Here is a 20,964-nt window from a genome sequence, read left to right on the forward strand (position 1 = left end):
CGCCTTAATTCAAGTGGCAGATGCCTTTTTTATATTTAAATTATATATTTTTAGGAGCATCATGTGATCTACTGGTAGATCGTTTTGGGCACCCCTGGTATACGCTATAGCAGGGGTTCTCAACCCGTGGGTCGCGACCCCTCGGGGGGGGGGGGGGGGGGGGGGGGGGGGTCGCCAAATTATTTTCAGATTTATTTTTTTGCAACTGAATGGCTGGAAAATGGATATGAAGAGTTTACATGGTACACATAGTACATGCATACACTTACCTTAATGATTATATCTAGTTTCAGTATTAATTCATGATATATCTTTATTAATGTTAGTTTGTATTGGGGGTGGGGAGTGGGGGGCGGGGCGGCGGTCGCGAGACATGGCCAAAGCATATTAATATGCTTTAAATTAACCACCCCATACTGCTTCATATACTGTAGTCACTGACCAAACGCTGCCTAATGCAAGCTCCATTAGCCTACAAATCCCTGCCAGCTGTGTCTTATTCCACCCCATCCAATCCATTCCATGCTGAAAAGAGGAAAGTGTCGCAGGTAGAAGAAGAGCCAAAATGTCCGTGTTATTAAAAGCACACAGCTGACAGGCAGCTCGCTAATGAGAGCAGCTTCATGGTCGGTGGTTTTCTGACTGATGAGTCTAATCATTATAGACTCTAATGAGTGATAACCGCAGCAATGTCTGGAGCACTGACGGACTGACTGACTGACTGGCAGCTTCTCAATTAGCCCAATTTGGGCGGGAACCCCTTTTGGTGTTTTAAACATTATGTTATACTTTAGCTATTGAAAAATAGCAGATCTACAAGTTCATAGCGCGCCACCGAGTGGCGCGCTATGAACTTGTAGGTCTGCTATTTTTGAAAAATAGCAGGGGGGGTCCCTGGAACTACATATTTTGAGATGGGGGTCCGTGGCCCAATAGAGATAATTCTGGGGGTCCTTGACATGAAAAAGGTTGAGCACCACTGACATAGAAACATAGGTTTTTCAGAAAAATGTTAGGATTTAGAAGCCTTTATAGACCAAAATGGGTTAAAGAAAAAAAGACTGCAGTCGTAGAGATTCACAGCACACTGGTGTTATTCCCGTCCGCAGCCAAGCATTACTGATATCCTATAGCAGGTATTAAAGTTTGTATTGTATTTGTAATTTCCCCCTGAACAGAGCTTTAAGGATTAATCCTTCAGTCTGTGTTAAAGAAACCAATTTATGTTTAGGGTGTATAAAGAAAATATATCATTGACACTTTTTTTTCTATACAAAAGTCATTCAAATCCAAACATTATTTATCTGGAGCAATTATTTAAATACTTTTTTTTTTTTCAAGTTAAAATGTATAGTAGGGTATTCCAGTTTCAATGTTGACTGCTCTTTTAAAAAAACTAGACTAAAATGTTAGGGAGGTACTAGAGTGGAGAAGAGATCCAGTATAAGTAAAAGACACAATTCAGTTTACACTTGGTTGCATGCTGAAAATAGCATCGAAACGCGTCGCACAGCTTGTATAGAACTGCTATTTTCAGCAAGTGTAAAATCAGCCATTACGACGGCCTGCCAAAAATACATTTTAGTCGACTAAATCAACTGTAGATTTAGTCGACTAAAATCTTATGATATTTAGTCGACTAAAACTAGACTAACACTAAAACGTTCCAGGTGACTAAAATGTGACTAAATAAAACTTCAAATAAATACTAAAATAAAACTAAATGAAAACTCAAAACAAAATTTGCAGTCAAAATCAACACTGTTATCCTGTATCCTGTATGAACTCTCTCCTTGTTTGTTCAGATTGTTATCGCGACTTGTATTTTCTCTTTACAAAAAAAATATAAATATACCTATACTGAACTGAACACTATAACAATGATTACTATTGGAACATAGAGCTATTAGAGTAACACTAAAATTAGAGTAACTACAATCATTCTAGAAACTACTAAACTACTACCCCCTCCAAAAAAATAGTTTTCCTTTTCAGGGAGCAAGTTTGTGACACTGTCTTGCATCATGGTGCTGTGTGAAATGAGAGCAATAAAGCAGATCGTGTTTCTTGTGATGTCAATTGCATCACATGTGTGATGTGATCACCTTGCATGCTCCCTAAGATACGGTACCTGATACGTCATCACTGTCTTTACCCCTGCGTTTTCAACCCAGCATTGTGGGTGTTCGCAGTTTCCCTCTCCGTGATGCGTTGGACCGATTACAGACTATAGAGCGCCCACACAACCTGGCCCAGCATGGAAAAAAACACGGCCAGTGGCCAAAGTATAAATCGCTGTCTGCCTTCGTTCAAAGTGTGTGTGTGTGTGTGTGTGTGTGTGTGTGTGTGTGTGTGTGTGTGCGCGTGTGCGCGAGCGTGCGTGCACGTGCGAGTGCGTGCGTGTGTCTTTTATAGCCTCATTCCCATGTGTGTCGGAATGAATGTTTGTACTTGTTGAGCTTTCCGCTTGAGATATTTATTTTGTTGACTGTATTCTGGATTGACATGGAAGCACTTAGCGAGCCATACAGACTTAGGGATTCAGTCGTGCTAGTAGGTGCAGGGTCACCGTCGGACGGGGCAGTGATGCTGTCGTCTCCCACTCTGCCCATCATCCTACTCCCACTAATCAGTGGGCTGATTACCTGCAGCCTCATTAGGTGTCTCATCTTGTTTGTGTGCATGCTGTGTCCCCTCTCTCAGCCTCAGACCGCTTCGGTTCATCAAACAAAGCTGGCCTGTTGTTGGGCTTCAGTTGTGTTTTGTACTTTTGTTCACTATATGCATCAGTGCAGGTACTGTATGCAACTCTACCTTGTTGTTTAGCGAGTCCTTGCAGTGCATAATCTGTATGTACAGTTGGGTGCCACCGATATTGTCCCTTATCATTTGACCCATTTAGGCCTGACCTCAAAATTTTAAAAAAAATCCTTCTAAATCCTCCAGTTTTCTGAAATAAATATTTTCACGATTTTTCAAAAATAGCAGACCTACAAGCTCGTAGCGCGCCACTCGGTGGCGCGCTATGAGCTTGTAGATCTGCTATTTTTCAATAGCTAAATAATAACATAATGTTTAAAACACCAAAAGGGGTTCCCGCCCAAAATGGGTTAACTGTCCTTTTGCGCAGATCACGCAAACCTCAGCAAAAAGAAAAGGACAATATCGATGGCCTCCAACTGTATGTTATGTATGTTTGTTTCATGTTGTTTTAGTCCCTGTCCGTCTCTGTCGGGAGAGCAGAGCACTTCCCCATCGGGTTGTCTACTCGGGTTGTGTGTGTGTGTGGGATGAACAGCACAGAAGTGTGTCTGCTTGCATTGCGAAATGTGTCCTTTGCCCTTGAGAATATGTGGGCGGTTTACATCTGTCTGTTCCTTGTTCTCTTGTTGATCTCAGGCATTATTTAAATTAGAGATGTCGGCCCTTATTTGTCATATCAGTATCGGCGAATTATGCCAGTCTAACCAGCGATCCGACACAGGGGTAAAGGGTTGACACCATGGGAGGTAAATCAAATGTTGGGGCATGTGGAGTTTGCTTTCGAGTTGCCCAAACTGCAAGTGCACATGTGAGTGAGGAGTCTGCTATAAATACAACAAACAAACACCTCCGCTCTGCTCCGTCCATGTATAGAGTTGGCTTCGTCTCCCTTTCCCCACACACAGTATAACACATACACGCGCGCGTGCGCACGTAACACACACACTCAACGTGCAGTCAGTGGCTCAAAAAGCTCATTAACTCTATTGCGATATAAAAGAAAACACCTGCAGACATTTGTCGCATGTTCCGTGCGGTTTCCTACTAGTCAAAGACAAAGCTTAGCATAGCATTATGTGTCAAGTTATAGACGAATGTCAACCCTTGACTTCCGGTCGGTGGACCTTTTCTTGTTTTTATTATTATAAATATTATTCTCTGGTATAGGTATCGGCTAACACAGAAATTGTGGTATCGCGATCGGATCGGGAACGAAAAAAGTGTATCGGGACATCCCTAATTTGACCCATTCTGGGCGGGAACCCCTTTTGGTGTTAGCATTATGTTATGCTTTAGCTATTGAAAAATAGCAGATCTACAAGCTCATAGCTTGCCACCGAGTGGCGCGCTATGAGCTTGTATGCTATTTTTTTTAAATCGAACGACTGACATAGAAACATAGCTTTTTCAGAAAACTGTCAGGATGTAGAAGACATTTTTAGAAACTTATCTCAGGTCATGATAACCTGCTGTTTCCACTGGGCTTCATGGTGTAGAGAGGAAACACAGCGCTGCTACTTTGCTGGGTGTAGTATTTTCACCACTCTGACCGGCAGCAACTTTAGTTCTAGAAACATTGGCTTAGCGGGAAGATCATTGATTCATGCCATTTTTGTTGATTTACTGCTTGGGGTTTATTTTGGATCCCTCGACGACACTGTCTAGTGCTTTTGGATGCTAGAACCTCGCGTTCTTAGGGTTGATATCCTCCAATGTCCTCCTCAACTATTTTTTGGGGCGTAGTGATATGGACACAACAAACATAGTTTGATAAAGGGGTAAAAAATGAACAAAAGTTGCACTATAGGCCTAATGACGCTAGTTTTGTGAATTAATTTACTTTTAATGTGTGGCCCCAGTGCCCCCCACAAAATGACCGGAACTACTTGATATTTCTCAAAACCAGAGCAGAACTCCCACCACGGGACTCGGGCAATCAATTAATACAGTTGCAACCACTATATTAATGGCAAGTATTTCATACAACTCATGGGATAAAACATATTGTAAACAAAAAAACAAAAACAAAACAGACGTAAAGAGTGTTCAATAACATTGATTTATTTATGAACCCCCCCACCTAAAACATGGAGTTACGTGGTTTCTTCCGGACAGCAACAAGTCTTTTTATTGTATTTCAAAGGAACTGGAATGTGGAAGAGATAGAGAAGGCATATCCAACACTATGCCTTCTCTGGTCCTTTTTGTAATGTTCTTTGCCTTGCCTTAACTCACTGGAACAGAGTGCTTTGGATCCTCTTCTTTTATACTATGCCTTCTCTATTCCCAGCCAGGCCACATTCCAGTTCCCTGAGAACAGATAATAACAAATAAATATATACAATAAATAAAATATGAGTGAATTCAGTCACAAGATAAGAAGAGCACCATGATTTATTAATCACCATGGGGAAATGATTTTGTTGTCGAAGAGATATGAGAGTGGTGGGGGAAAAAAAAACGGCACAATGCATGATTTTCAATAGAAAGAGAACGTGAAGTCACACCATTAAAAGTAATTCTATGCACCATGTCTGTGTGTATGTGTACAACGTGTGTACTCCATGTAACTCGAGAACCGTTCGCCTGCACGACTTCAAATTCGACACACACGTTCCACACCCCCCACAGGGAGGGCAGGGCCCGGTGTCGAGTCGGTCGGACCCACGGTTGTCCAGAACCGCCACAAAAGGCCTCTGCTCGGGCTTTGGACCTGATCACCCCGATATCTCCATAGATGGAGCTGCAGCCTGTTCTGACATCTGCATAGACTCCATAATAAAATTGGGCATGCCTGACAAAGAACTCCATATATGGGCATAAAAGGGACACAGACATAATAACTGGGTGGGGCCACCATTTCCAACTTCCATCGTTCCAAGTAGGCCAGTGCCCAATGGGCACCGCTCTAGTAGCCTATATTCAAATTGGCTTAAGGGACCGGCCGGGCGGGCGAACCACTCGTCACGCTCATGTCACCATGATCGACTCAGCCATAACCATATAAGGAGTTCCCAATGCAGCGACGGCCAAATATAAAACCTCAATGTGTCATATGTTGGCATCAGGCGACCAGTGGGCACAAAATGGGGCATGCCCATATATATGGGTAGCCTCTAGCCTGGTAAACCAAATGGAATTCCGCTGCGGGGTGGTTTGCCACGCTAATATAATGGGCACATACTGACGACATCAGGGATCTCCATATGGGCATAAAAGGGACAAGGACTGACCGTCGTGACCGATACAGTCTAGATCTCCAAATATGGGCATATCACTCGGATCGGCGGTGTGAGCATCTCAAATCTCTTGCAGCCGAAAACCTCCCAAGATGGCGCCACCACCAACCTGTCTATTGAATCCAATGGACGGGGGAAGTCAGTCGCTCGTTCTAAATTGTATACCGTCACCATTAAGATTGAAATCCGCCTTGTCATAACGACGTTCCTGTTCATTATTGCTGACTGTATGAATGCTCAGTTTACCTGATGTAGTTAATTGCTGCCTGTGAGAGTGATTGTATAATCGCAGTGTATTTATTCCCTGGCTGTTAATAACCATGGTAGTAATTCCCTAAACTCAGCGGTGTAATGTATTTCACTCCTGTCGATATTATGATCAGTGAGCCTGGTGGAGCGGAAGAGTGTGTGTGTGTGTGTGTGTGTGTGTGTGTGTGTGTGTGTGTGTGTGTGTGTGTGCGTGTGCGTGTGCGTGTGCGTGTGCGTGTGCGCGCGCGCGCGTGCGTGCGTGCGTGCGTGCGTGCGCCTTTCTGCAGGCTACACAGTAGTTCTGGAATTCCGCTATATGGTTTTCATTTTCTCTCCAGTTGATATTTATATATTGCTCCTACAATAATTACACAAAGCAAACGGATACCCCACACATCCAAACAGAAAAGTCCTAGCTCTTACGAAAAGTCAACGCTTCGTATCAAGGTCCATTCTTTATTCAGCATTTGAGCCACGGACGGACCACCATTACAGATTTTATAGCCTCTCAGATCTCAAACTAAAGAATATTTTGTTGTCGTTGGATAGGATTTTGTCCTGATTGCATTAACCCATTTTGGGCTAATGCACCCTTTTGGTGTTAGCATTATGTTATGCTTTAGCTATTGAAAAATAGCAGATCTACAAGCTCATAGCGCGCCACCGAGTGGCGCGCTACGAGCTTGTAGGTCTGCTATTTTTGAAAAGTCGAAGAACGACTGACATAGAAACATAGCTTTTTCAGAAAACTGTCAGGATGTAGAAGACATTTTTAGAATCTGATCTCAGAAAAAAAAATTACATTAAACTCGATTTGCCACAGACTTTATGCATATACAGTGCATATATGCTTTTTAAGCTATTGGTTTCATCATTTGAAGCTGGCAGGGACTGAATGAGTCAAGCATTTGAGAGAGAGAAAAGGGTGAGGGAGAAAGAGAGAGAGAGATCGGCATAGTCTAACCGATTTAGGCCAGATGTCGAAATAAAAAAAACGTTCGCTCTGAAAGAATATATATTCAATGATTTGTGCCGCATTTTTACGATTTTTCAAAAATAGCAGATCTACAAGTTCATAGCGCGCCACTCGGTGGCGCGCTATGAACTTGTAGATCTGCTATTTTTCAATAGCTAAAGTATAACATAATGCTTAGTTAAAACACCAACAGGGGTTCCCGCCCAAAATGGGCTAACAGAAATACATTTGGAGAGGTGAAGACGGAAGCAGATGACACATGGTGTCATCATAGCTAGAGCAGCAACTTAATCTCTAGGTTTATTCATTTATAACAGCCTGAATTATATAGTATGTATTATGTAACTCAGCAAATGGACATGTGGAATGACTAGTGCATACTAAACATAATGCCCGCTATGTAATATATAATAATATATGTATCATTCCCTATACTAGCAACACATCAATAATGTATGTATGTAATTGTAAAGTTGACCCCAGTTCATACTCTGTGGTACAATACAACATTGCCACGCACCTACTGTAATACAGCCAACTAACATAGCATGGATATACAGTACAGCGCTTTGTGAGCTTGTTACAGTATGAAATGAACTTCAATCCCAAACAAAAATTCTATTAGTTTATTTGAAACATATTTTCTACACGGGATGAACCATTCGGGGGGAAAATTCATTGGAAAGTATATCCTCTTGAGCTCGACACTTGTTTAAAGGAGAGACAGTCAGCAATGACTTTCACCAGCATCTTCCACACCTTAATTTTTTTTTTTTACTTCCACAGCTACTCAGCAGAAACTCTGGATTGAAATCGACTTGCTTTGTCGATCACAACGGCCCGAGGTGCATTGACTGTAGCAATGCAGAACTATACCGACGGACAGCATGGTGTCTACAGAGACTTAACTTTTCATCTTCGTAAGATTAAATGTGCATATATCTCAAATATATAGTTAAAATAACAAGAGATCTGCAAGTTCCCAGCGTGTTGCGTGTCCATTTGGCATATATGCCTGGGACAAAGGGTGACAGACAGGGCCTTTGCAGTGGTTGCTCCTACATTGTGGAACGCCCTGCCTTTGGCTTTAAAAAATGCTGAGTCAGTCGACATTGTTCTGTTTCGTAAACATTTTCCTCGTGTCACCTGATTCTCTTAGTAGTCTAGTAGCCAGCCCATAGAGCCCCATTGTGAACCCGGACATGTTGAGTACACCAAGGTTTTATGTTAGAAATGTTTAGTATGGATCCCCAGCATGTAGAAACTGCCGGATGCTAACTTGCATATGTTGAGCAATTTTCATAATTGGCATAATATGTGAGTTTTGAGCCCAATGAGTGTTTTTTTGCAAAACTAATGAAAACCCCCTAGTTTGACACATCACATGCTAGATAAAGCATGATGAAATTTGGAATATTTTGCCTTCTATAGGTTGTTAATGGTATGGTCACATATTATGCCAATTATGAAAATTGCTCAACATAATAAAGTTAGCATCCGGCAGTTTCTACATGCTGGGGACCCATACTAAACATTTATAACATAAAACGATGGTGTACTCAACATGTCCGGGTTCACTTTTTAGCTACAAGGCTATAGGTCTATGTTTTGTTTTAATCCTTTACTGTATTTTGCATTATTACACTACCAGTAAGACGCTTGTGTGCGAGAAGCGACCTGAAACAACAGAGCTTCTTAATACGGCGCAGTTAAGAAGCAGGAGTTAAACTATTAATCTGTTGTCCGTGAGGTCAGATGTAGAGTTGCTGGCCGGCTCCATATACTGTATGCAGATCTAGGTGATGATCCATTCTTCTCCATGACACGTTCCATATATGGAGCGTGTCTTGAGTGTACAGGGTTTGATGAGGTCAGATCAACATATGGAATGTCAGAACAGGTCAGCTCCATATATGGAGATCTAAGGGTTACTGTACTGTACTGTACTGGCCATATATGGAGCGTGTCTTGAGTGTACAGGGTTTGAGTGTGACGGACGTGTCTTGAGTGTGACTGATGCCTGGTGCAGGTTTTCATAGTAAACTGTGACCAACGGTCGCAAATACGACACACACACACACACACACACACACACACACACACACACACACACACACACACACACACACACACACACACACACACACACACACACCTTCGTACAAAAACAACCCATTATTGCTATACTAATATAATATTTGAAAAAAATTCAAATTCAGCATGAAGTAGCCTATTTTTTTATTTGAATATTAGACAGTGATTTGAAAGTACACACATGGTCACAAACACAGCTATACAGTATGCTATGGCTACTATGTGCCAATGTGAGAGGTTATGATCACTCAGCAGAATGCTGCTAATAGTTTCGCAGCTCTCCCCTAATGATCCAGATATCTGTGTTGCCATAGCTACAGTAGCTAGGTAATGACGACAAGCAATTAATTTCCGCACAAGCTGCCTAAGTGGGTGCTGCCGCACTGGGCAAGTGGGGAATCGCAAGGTTCCCAGTTCGAACCCGGGCTCCCCCAGAGTTAGTGTCGAAGTGTCCTTGAGCAAGACTTTGAACCCCTAATTGCTCCCGATTTGCAGGTGGGTGCCTTGCATGGTTTCCACCACCATCGGTGTGTGTGTGTGTGTGTGTGTGTGTGTGTGTGTGTGTGTGTGTGTGTGTGTGTGTGTGTGTGTGTGTGTGTGTGTGTGTGTGTGTGTGTGTGTGTGTGTGTGTGTGTGTGTGTGTGTGTGTGTGAATGTAATGCACAATCTATATAAAGCGCTTTGGATTAAGGCACTATAAATGCACCATTTTCCATTTAAATGTGCGTGTGTATGGAGGTAGAGCAGGTCGTCCAATGATCCCTGGGTCGGCGGTTCGAATCCCGGCTCCTCCTGTCCACATGTCGAAGTGTCCTTGGGCAAGACACTGAACCCTACATTGCCTCCAATGAGTTGGTCGTTGTGAGCTCGCCACCATTGGTGTGTGAATGTGGGAAGTGAGGGCGCTGGCGTCGACTGTTCGCCGCTTCACCTCCCAATGTATGAATGAATGAACCATTGTAAAGCGCTTTGAGCGCTATAAAAATGCAATTCATTATTATTATTATAACAAATCATAGTATAGTACAGTAATAATAATATAGTACAAATACTAGTTGTATCAGAGATGTAGTACAACTCTAATCCTCAACAGTATTCTTACTGGATTAGTTTGCTGCATGTGTGGTGGTGCTGAAATGAATTTAAAGAGATACTGAAGCCTGAAGGAAGGTTGACCGCCAAGAGAAAAAGGTCAACAGCTAGATTCTGATAACATATTTGAGTCAAATGAACCACAACATTGCTGTGCACTCTTGCTGGAAGTTTGGTAACTCCAGTGTGCCTTAGAGACGTGGTTCAACACTTTGATAAGAAGTTGTATAATTCCAGTGTGCCTTAGAGACGTGCGGTTCAACACTTTGATAAGAAGTTGTATAACTCCAGTGTCCCCTGGAGAGGTGGTTCAACACTTTGATAAGAAGTTGTATAACTCCAGTCCAGTGTCCCTATAGAGAGCTGGTTCGGCCTGGGCCGTGGCTCAGCGGTCCAGGCACCTTGGCCGGTATAGTCCAAGTCTGGCAGTGTGCCGCGGGTTCGACTCACGATCCTGACGGCCTTTAATAATAATAATAATAGCTCAAATTTATGTAGCGCTTTTCTAAATACCCAAAGCGCTTTACATAAGAACACTAGGAACAGACTTTATTAGGGGGACAAAACATAGCAGATACAACAACAGTACAACGTTAAAAAGATAAAAGGATAAACGAGGGAAGGGGGGACATCCTATCCAGACCTCAGCTGGGGAAAGCTATCCTGAAGATGTGGGTTTTGAGTGAGGTTTTGAATGAGAGGAGAGAGGGAGCAACTCTGAGATGGTTGGGGAGTTCATTCCAGAGTTTGGGGGCAGAAACGTAGAAGGCCCTGTCTGCATCTCTCTCCCCCCCATCTCAAAAAAGCATTAAAAAACACTTTGATAAGAAGTTTAATAACTCCAGTGTGTCTTAGAGAGGTGGTTCAACACCGTGATAAGAGCACAGCGGTACTGGAGACGCCTGTCTGCTATTCTGCAGTGTGTCGTCCAATAGAAGCCCCATACACACCTGTCCTGCATGCTACGTAACGTGTACACACACGGGCGCACACACGACACACGCACATGCACACACATTCAAATCCAGAGACACGATAAGGCACAATAACAGCACAAGGCAGCATCCTTTAATACCATTCTTCATGTTGATGATGATGCTGCCTTTTCCCTCTCTTGGTGCGTGGCTTCGTTTAAAGAGCCGTGTGCGCTTTAAGGAGAGCCATGCTGGAACTACTGCAGATCTACTGCATCATGCCTGCACGCTGCTGACGTCTTTGGTTTAACCCATTTTGGCCTGACATCAACATTTAAAAAATGTCTTATCAATCATGACAGTTTTCTGAAAAACCTCATGTTTCTATATCAGTGGTTCTCAATATTTCATGTCGAGGACGCCCAAAAATATATGTAATTGGCCGCCGACCCACATCTGAAAATATGTAGTTCCAGGGACCCCCCCAAGAAGCACAGATTTGAGTTGAAAACGGTTCGCTCTGAAACATTTGGGCCACATTTTCACGATTTTTCAAAAATAGCAGACCTACAAGCTCGTAGCGCGCCACTCGGTGGCGCGCTATGAGCTTGTAGATCTGCTATTTTTCAATAGCTAAAGCATAACATGATGCTAACACCAAAAGGGGTTACCGCCCAAAATGGGTTAATTGTTTCATGGAAGAAGAAGAAGAAGAAGAAGGGAAACTTTATTCTGTAAGGCAGCGAAGCAAAACGTAGTGAACAGTCTCAGAAGCTTTTGTCCTCTTTGACCTACAACAGCCCAATATGTTTTCCTCCAAATAACACTATTCAATTATTGATGCCGACAGCCATGCACGGACCACAGAGCAGGCTGTCAGGACACATTTCTGTCACGGCCGCTCGACACGCCATGACCTGGGACTTGGGATGTGTGCTACCTCGTGCGTGCGTGCGTGCGTGCGTGCGTGCGTGCGTGCGTGCGTGCGTGCGTGCGTGAGCTACAGTAATGGTACAATATGCTTTCAATTGAAGATGTCTGTAGTATTCTAAAGTTAAAAGTGATTCCAAGTGTGTCAGAAGAGGCATGTGGTTTCAATAGCATCCCTCCGGGTCCAAGCAGCCATTACGGGTCAGCACTGCAGTGATGACTATACAGAAAGGATGTCTGGGGAAATCAGGGGTTTGGCATAATAATAACAATGACATAATAATAACAATGACTAAATTGGAAGAAAAATGGGTTGAAATCAAATCAACTGCTGCTGCTCTCATGTAGCTTCTGACTGCTTGCTTCAATGATTATGTTTACTTTTGTTTTGTTTCACAAATTAATGTCTTGGGTCTACTAGACTACAGTGTTATTGAGCCGCGTGTGCGTGTGTGTGTGTGTGTGTGTGTGTGTGTGTGTGTGTGTGTGTGTGTGTGCCCCATAGCCATGATTTGATTGGCTGTGGGTGTGGCAAGTTGTGCGGTAAGTATACTGGGAGCTGATGGTAGGTGTGGCTCTCCACCTGTCCTCAACATTCATCTCCCAGGGGTCTATAGTGCATTGTAACGGGGACAGACTCCATCTCCCAGGGGTCTATAGGGTATTGTAACGGGGACAGACTCCATCTCCCAGGGGTCTATAGTGCATTGTAACGGGGACAGACTCCATCTCCCAGGGGTCTATAGCGCATTGTAACAGGGACAGACTCCATCTCCCAGGGGTCTATAGTGCATTGTAACAGGGACAGACTCCATCTCCCAGGGGTCTATAGGGTATTGTAACAGGGACAGACTCCATCTCCCAGGGGTCTATAGGGCATTGTAACGGGGACAGACTCCATCTCCCAGGGGTCTATAGCGCATTGTAACAGGGACAGACTCCATCTCCCAGGGGTCTATAGCACATTGTAACAGGGACAGACTCTATCTCCCAGGGGTCTATAATGCATTGTAACAGGGACAGACTCCATCTCCCAGGGGTCTATAGTGCATTGTAACAGGGACAGACTCCATCTCCCAGGGGTCTATAGTGCATTGTAACAGGGACAGACTCCATTTCCCAGGGGTCTATAGCGCATTGTAACGGAGACAGACTCCCACGTGTTACCTGCTGATGCCGACAATAAGCCACTCCCGACCTACTTATTTACGTAACATAAACACCGGCGAAAGAGCTGTATGAAGCAGTAATGGCGTGAGAGATTAAATTGAGCACTCAGAGTTGGTTCCTGTTCTTTACAATGTTCTGTGTGTGTGTGTGTGTGTGTGTGTGTGTGTGTGTGTGTGTGTGTGTGTGTGTGTGTGTGTGTGTATGTGTGTGTGTGTGTGTGTGTGTGTGTGTGTGTGTGTGTGTGTGTGTGTGTGTGTGTGTGTGTGTTTGTATTGGGTTAGAATGGAAGAGATTTAAAAAAGGCAAAAAGTATGCTCTATTGCACTGGCCTAAAAATGGCTTCTAAAACTGTTTCAACATTATAAGATTTGTCGATTTGTGATCAGTTTATTTGGCCACCGAGTGGCGTCCATTGTTTAAACAAAGTCTACAATACATCCAGATATTTCAACACCAAATGCCTATTCACTGGGGACTAGGCATTTGTCCCCAGTGAGTATGTGTGTCTGCGTGTTCTGTGTTCATATTTTACAAGCAGCTTCAGCTGAATTCCTGTCTCTGGCAAAGTACAGTATAAACTGTGAGATTTCACAGGAAGGGAGATGAAATGTAGCCTAGGTGATAATAATGCCCCAGAAAATAAAAAACACCCCATTTCGAGGACATCATTGTTCTGTGTAACAGAACTGTTTTGTATCCCCCCCCCCCCCCCCGCCCCTCTCCCCTCCCCCTTGTAACTATTCCTTTATTTTTCTATTACTACTAGACCTGTGCCCGTCGGCCACCGGCATACTTGGGAACGATGCAAGTTGGGAACCTAGTATGCAATGGCCATTGTCATAGCACCCGTTTTAACCATCAGATTCTGTCTGTGCCCATATCTCTGTATCTGTCTGTCTGCATGTAGCCTGGGGTCCACCTATGCTTTCTATGGCATAGGCAGCTCCCGGCAGGATCCGCCGGGAGAATCTAAACGCAGCTGTGCGACATGCAACTAATTAGTTGGAGCGACAGAGAGAGAGAGGAGTGTGTGTGTGTGTACGTGTGTGCGTGTGTGCGTCAATATAACAAAGGTGCAGACGATCAGAAATCAGCAGAGAGTGATCGACGTTTGCGCTACTCTATGCCGAATTGAAGTGGACTCGGACCCAGACTTGTTTTTTCTCTCCCTGGAAATAAAAACGTCTGCGTTTCCGAGGCTAGTCTGCATGTGTCTGAAAGAGTGCAAACTGACTGTGAAAAGTGGACTGGACAATCAATTGGCTGAGGCAGAGGCTGGGAATTCTACAGGTGAGGGGACTTAGGCTCATTAGGTCCACTGGCCAGAGCCTGACCAGAGCCTTTTGTGGTGGTTCTGGACAACCGTGTATCCGACCGACTCAAGGCCGGGCACTGCACAGTGCACACTCCCTGTGGTGGTGTGGAACGTGTCAAATTTGAAGTCGGTGGGGCGAACGGTTCTCGAGTTACGTAGATTACAGACATACACACACACGTCACACACACACACACACACACACACACACACACACACACACACACACACACACACACACACACACACACACACACACACACGCACACACGCACACAGAGAGAGAGATAGAGAGACGTGGTGCATTTATTGTAAGATATTCTTCTTCTCCTTTCTTTGTAGTTCTTCAGCGACCCCTGTGCCAGCAGACCTTGTCTCCATGGCAACTGCAGCCTCCGCGACGACGGCGGGGAGGAAGAAGGGGAGGCAGCGTACCAAGGTTAGAATAGTTATTTTTCTGTGGTGCTAACCACCTTTTTCCTCACCAAGGTACTGGGGCTCCTTGTGTGTAGCCTGCAGGGCACCATTCCATTTCGGAATGAACCGGTCGGGAGCGGATGATGTTGTAGTGTTGTTTTGTAGTCATCAAAACAATACTACATAACTTCCTTTTCCCTCAAACCAATTTTTCTCAATAAAAGCTACAGGCTGTACGAGAGCTTTTATTGTTATTCTTCCGGTTTGAGGGAAAAGGAAGTTCCGTTTGAATGTTCCTGCCTGATGACTACAAAACAATACTACAACATGACGTAACGATATCATCCGTTCCAGACCGGTTCACACAGCACTTTAGGAACAGAGACCAGGCTTTCCTCCGAGGTGGAAAGTAAAGCCTGGTGAGGCGAGGTTACCTTGTGTGTGTGTGCTTTGCTTCCTTCAGGCAGTGTTGCCATACCTGTGTCGTATCTTATGGACACGAGACCATACAAAAATACTTAACCAAAACGGGAGAGCAAGATAATTGTGAGACGCAGCAGACAGCAGAGTGATGTTGTTCCTCAGAGATGTTTTATTTCGGAGTACACAGCAAAGCATACAGGCTCCTCCGGCGGCCTTACGTCGTCCCAGACTGACTGACTGACTGACATAGAAATCAACTAGCTTAAGTACAGTTTTACACAATACACATAGCTCCAGACAGCTGGCATTTGGCCACCCCCCTAGATAGTTAGAGACCCTTTGAACCATTTACCGTTTGATCAATCAGTCTGTTCCTTCATGTCAACAAACTCCTTTTGTCATACAAATAGCCACAGGAAGGCACATAGCAAATGGCAAAGCCCTCACCACATGGGACCGGGTGTGGGAACCTGAAGTGGAAGACAGTCACAGACACCCTACAGACACCTCCAAATGAAAGTCAAGATGAGCACAGTAGCACACATTATGGATAGAATTATGATTTCCAGATTCCACATAACCCCCCTTATGACATATATGTCATATAAAAAAATATGGAACCATAATTCTTACCACCCCCCTTAATCCTCAGCTTAACAATACATTCAAGACACCAGAATAACAGATTTCCCCAACATGGTTTTCAAACAGACATTCAAGATTACACAACTTGACATAAATGATTTCCATTTACAGTAAGTACAAATACAATTTCGTATCAGTGGAGAATTCATAAATGATTTCCATTACAGTAGGTTACAAATACAATTTCGTATCAGTGGAGAATTCACTTTGCGTTATTTCAAACTCTTATGGCTAAAAATGTTACAGAACATTAGGAGGATAATTTCCCTGTTGTTACTCAAATCTAGGATAACATGTTTATAAGCACCAAATCACATGAAACTCTCTCTTTGGAGTTTCCACAGGACCGAAATCAAAATAAGTCTTAGACTTATCCTGACCATAACACACCAAATCACATAAACCTCTCTTGGAGATTCACAGGACCAATAAGAAAAAGTAAGGAAGAACACGTTACCCCAGAAGCCAACAGAAATTTAAACCCCTCACTAATAACTCCCATCCCGTAATTTAAATCACTTTTCTGACAAATAAATAATCCTAAACAGTGAATAATGGTAAAATGATTAGTACAAAACGAACGCGACGCACAATTTTGAAACCAGAGAGAAGGAAAGTGCGTCTCCCCTCCGATATATGGACAAAGGAAATTCTTCTGTATATGCTGCATTCCGTTACCTCAATGTTCGCTTCAGCCACGGATCAAGTTGAGAAAATGTTCACCACTGTTCTCGCTGAAAGTTCCCGTAATCATCCCATCATCATCTCCCCCCCCCCAGCTCTGAAACAACAGAGATGGGAAAACGAGAAAGAAAAGGCAACATCTTCATCACAGACCCCTGCTCAGGCCCGTGAAGGCCCTCAGCTTGTGTTGTCAGCCGGCCATGGAAAGCCAAGCCACCGCCACGGAGATGTGTCCTTCTTCGGCCCGTGTCGTGCGTGCAATGTGTGATCAGTACACCGCATACTACACGGCCGCTGTTCGACACTGTCCTCCTGTCCATTCCGAAATGAACCCTCGAAAGTGGAAACCGCCACGCCAAGCGTCGAGTGGTCGCCTCCCCCCGTCGTGGACCTCCGCTGGTGTCCCCGTGCCGTGCTGTGCTGCATCGCTCCACTGCTCCTCTGCTCGCTGTCCCCTGCGCAGAGTTGATGATCGAAGGCCCCTCCGTGTGGCTGTCCGCTCCTCGTCGACCGCTCCTCTGTCCGCCGGCTGGAAAGAGACGCAGGCCGCCGTTGTGCAAACACTCCTCATCGCGGTTGTCCGTCGTCATCCTCGTCCTCGTTCCGCTGGAACACGATCGACGTCCTCCACAAAAACCCGCTGATTAGACTGAATAAAAAGCCGCTGATCCTTCCTGTCTGGTGCTGGAACGCACCAAAGACACCGGTTTCGAAGCACCACATGTCGTAACCAGTGGCTAGGAAAATCAACTCCCAACCAACAGGACCGGGTTTCGATATCACATGTCGTATCTTATGGACACGAGACCATACAAAAATACTTAACCAAAACGGGAGAGCAAGATAATTGTGAGACGCAGCAGACAGCAGAGTGATGTTGTTCCTCAGAGATGTTTTATTTCGGAGTACACAGCAAAGCATACAGGCTCCTCCGGCGGCCTTACGCCGTCCCAGACTGACTGACTGACTGACATAGAAATCAACTAGCTTAAGTACAGTTTTACACAATACACATAGCTCCAGACAGCTGGCATTTGGCCACCCCCCTAGATAGTTAGAGACCCTTTGAACCATTTACCGTTTGATCAATCAGTCTGTTCCTTCATGTCAACAAACTCCTTTTGTCATACAAATAGCACATAGCAAATGGCAAAGCCCTCACCACATGGGACCGGGTGTGGGAACCTGAAGTGGAAGACAGTCACAGACACCCTACAGACACCTCCAAATGAAAGTCAAGATGAGCACAGTAGCACACATTATGGATAGAATTGTGATTTCCAGATTCCACACCTGCTTATTATAAGCAACCTTTGACTTGTTTTTTCCGTAAAGTCACTTGCAAATAAATGATTGGTAGTTGCTGGTTGATGGGTTTTTTTGGGCTTGATTCTAAAGTGTACAGTAGTTGCTTATTTGAACTAATGTTGTTTAAACCAGTGGTTCCCACATTTCTTCACGTCAAGGAACCCCAGATTAATATGTAATTGACACAGACATTCATCTGAAAATATTTTGTGCCTTTTTTATTAAAATGTTGTGTAATGTGTAAAAAATAGGAGAGCTTGTACAGTACAATACAGCACAGTACAGTACAGTACAGTACAGTACAGTACAGTACAGTACAGTACAGTACAGTACAGTACAGTACAGCACAGCACAGTACAGTACAGTACAGTACAGTACAGTACAGACGGTCCATTTTTATTATAGTTTAGTTTTAGTTAGTTTAAACTTTTGACTTACCGTATTTTGTCCTATAACACAAACATTGAATGCCAATGAATGGACAATTCTGAGTGTTCGTGTGAACACAAACATTGCATAACACAAACATTGAAGACGAAGGTGAGGACGGCAATTCTGATTGGCTGAAATTAGATAATGTACAGTATGATGATCGCCCCTCACTTCACACAGCTGTGATTTTTCTAGTATAGTTTTAGTTAGTTTTTAGAGTGGGTTTGTTAGTTTTTATTTTGCTGCATGCAACGCTTAGTTTTAGTTTAGTCTTTATAAGTTTTAGTTTTTTCGACCCTTTCCACAAGGAATGAAAAGGGCCATGCAGAGTAAGTATTGTGTAATAAAAACTCAAGATAAGATAGCATTTAAAAAATAACTAAAAAATATAGATTCAGTTTACAGATTAAGCTTATAAACAAATTGACAAAAACGAAAACTAAGGGGAATTTTGCCTATCATTTGAGTTAGTTTTGTAAACACACAATACAGCTTCAGTTAGTTATCGTTTCTAGTTTTTATTTAGTTCAGTTAACGTAAAAATAAATAAAAAGTGTTTAGTTCATAGCTAACTCTAATAACCTTGCAGCGTACACCTGCGACTGCGCCGAGGGCTACGAAGGAGAGCGCTGTGACGTCCGGACCCTATCGGACCCCCACTCCTCCTCCTGGGAGGACCCCCCCGCCTCCACGGACCCCCCCGCCCCGGAACTGGCCACTCCCGCCGCGTCCGTCACCACGGCGGCGGCCGCCGCTGTCACTCCAACGCAGCAGCCAATCACCACGGTCCCGACGTCCACCACCACCCCTCGGGCGCCTCCCACCCTGCGGCCGTGGCAACCCAAGCTTGGACAGAGGCTGTTGGTGGTGTCCTGGGAAGCGGAGAGGGTGAGGGAACTAGTCTGTGACACACACACACACACACACACACACACACACACACACACACACACACACACACACACACACACACACACACACACACACACACTCATTTAAACTTCATGGACAGTGGCTGTTGGTGGGAAGCGGTGAGGGAACTAGTCTGTGGCACGCACGCACGCACGCACGCACGCACGCACGCACGCACGCACGCACGCACAGTCACACACTCATTTAATATACTTTAGATGCACATTTTTCTTTAGGTTATTTAGGGTACAGGGGTGTGACCGCGTCCACCATTGCCTTTGTAGGTGCAAACAACACGGGTATCAACCTTGGGAGTGATATAGACGGAATATATCAGTGTTACATTTAGATTTAGGTTATTTTCTGTCCCAGCACAAGGTTTTATTTTTTATTGTTATTGTTTATTTTTTGATGATATTTTTGGGCTTTTTCTGCCTTAGTGGTTCCTGAACTTTTTCATGTCAAGGACCCCCAAATTGACACTAATTAGCCCGCGGACCCCCCATTTGAAGAGATATGCCAGGGACCCCCATAAGAGAAGATTTCTACGGCTCTAGCAGTGATTCTCAACCCGTTTAATTTCAAGGACCCCCAGTTTGACATGTATTAGTCTCTGGGACCCCCAATTTAATGTAAAATCAATGTTGTTGTAATGTTCCCTCAGGTCATTTAGAGCTTGTTTGAAGTTGACAAGTCTCAAGTCTCTCTCTCTCTCTGTGTGTGTGTGTGTGTGTGTGTGTGTGTGTGTGTGTGTGTGTGTGTGTGTGTGTGTGTGTGTGTGTGTGTGTGTGTGGTATAGGTCATTGAGGGGCTGCACTGTGTGAGTGAGGAGCTGTGTGAGCTGACATCAGGAAGTCTGACCATGTCACTGGACGTACCCGAAGAAACCACCGTCAAGTAAGATTGTTTTTGAATGACCACTTTTTAAACTGCCATGCACCATTTTGGGCATGCCATTATAAGTAGCATTTATAAAGGTATATTCAGTGCTTTTACTTAATTCAAATATCACTTATTTTTTCTTTTTTTCTGGATAATCCTCCCTACTATAGAGTGTGCTGACCATATAAGGAGTTCCTACCTGTCCCCAGTGAGCCCCTGGGGTCAAAAAACCCTAGTTTCAGTTTTGGTGGCGGGTGGCAAAGCCTTCATCCAATCAGGATGAGAGGGGCCTTCCTCCAATCATGATCGACTGGGGGCGGGCCTTGGTGCACATGCTGTTGGCCTGTTGCACTTCCCCCCACTGTAGAGCGTGCATGTGCACATTGTGTTACCGGGGCGGACCGGGTGGTTTTCCAAATCACCCAAATCACTGAATGCTCCTTTAACTCTTTGAGAGTTTCATGGATTTCTATATAGTTTTTAGACTTCTCTATGGCAGAATGGCGTTTTTGAATGATT

The 20,964-nt window shown here is 44.1% G+C and overlaps 1 protein-coding gene across 1 annotated transcript in view; it reads left to right on the forward strand.

The window, feature by feature from the left end:
• Positions 1 to 20,964, forward strand: part of dner (delta/notch-like EGF repeat containing) — a gene marked incomplete at its 5' end in the record, with an annotated part of 116,057 nt that overhangs the window by 42,731 nt on the left and 52,362 nt on the right. The window contains 3 exons of the mRNA XM_079513882.1: positions 15,085 to 15,181; positions 19,241 to 19,539; positions 20,363 to 20,460. Coding sequence (XP_079370008.1) covers positions 15,085 to 15,181; positions 19,241 to 19,539; positions 20,363 to 20,460 — 494 coding nt within the window. The remainder of the gene's footprint in view (positions 1 to 15,084; positions 15,182 to 19,240; positions 19,540 to 20,362; positions 20,461 to 20,964) is intronic.

This window comes from Electrona antarctica (genome assembly GCF_951216825.1).
Source record: "Electrona antarctica genome assembly, chromosome: 11".
Lineage (NCBI taxonomy): Eukaryota > Metazoa > Chordata > Actinopteri > Myctophiformes > Myctophidae > Electrona > Electrona antarctica.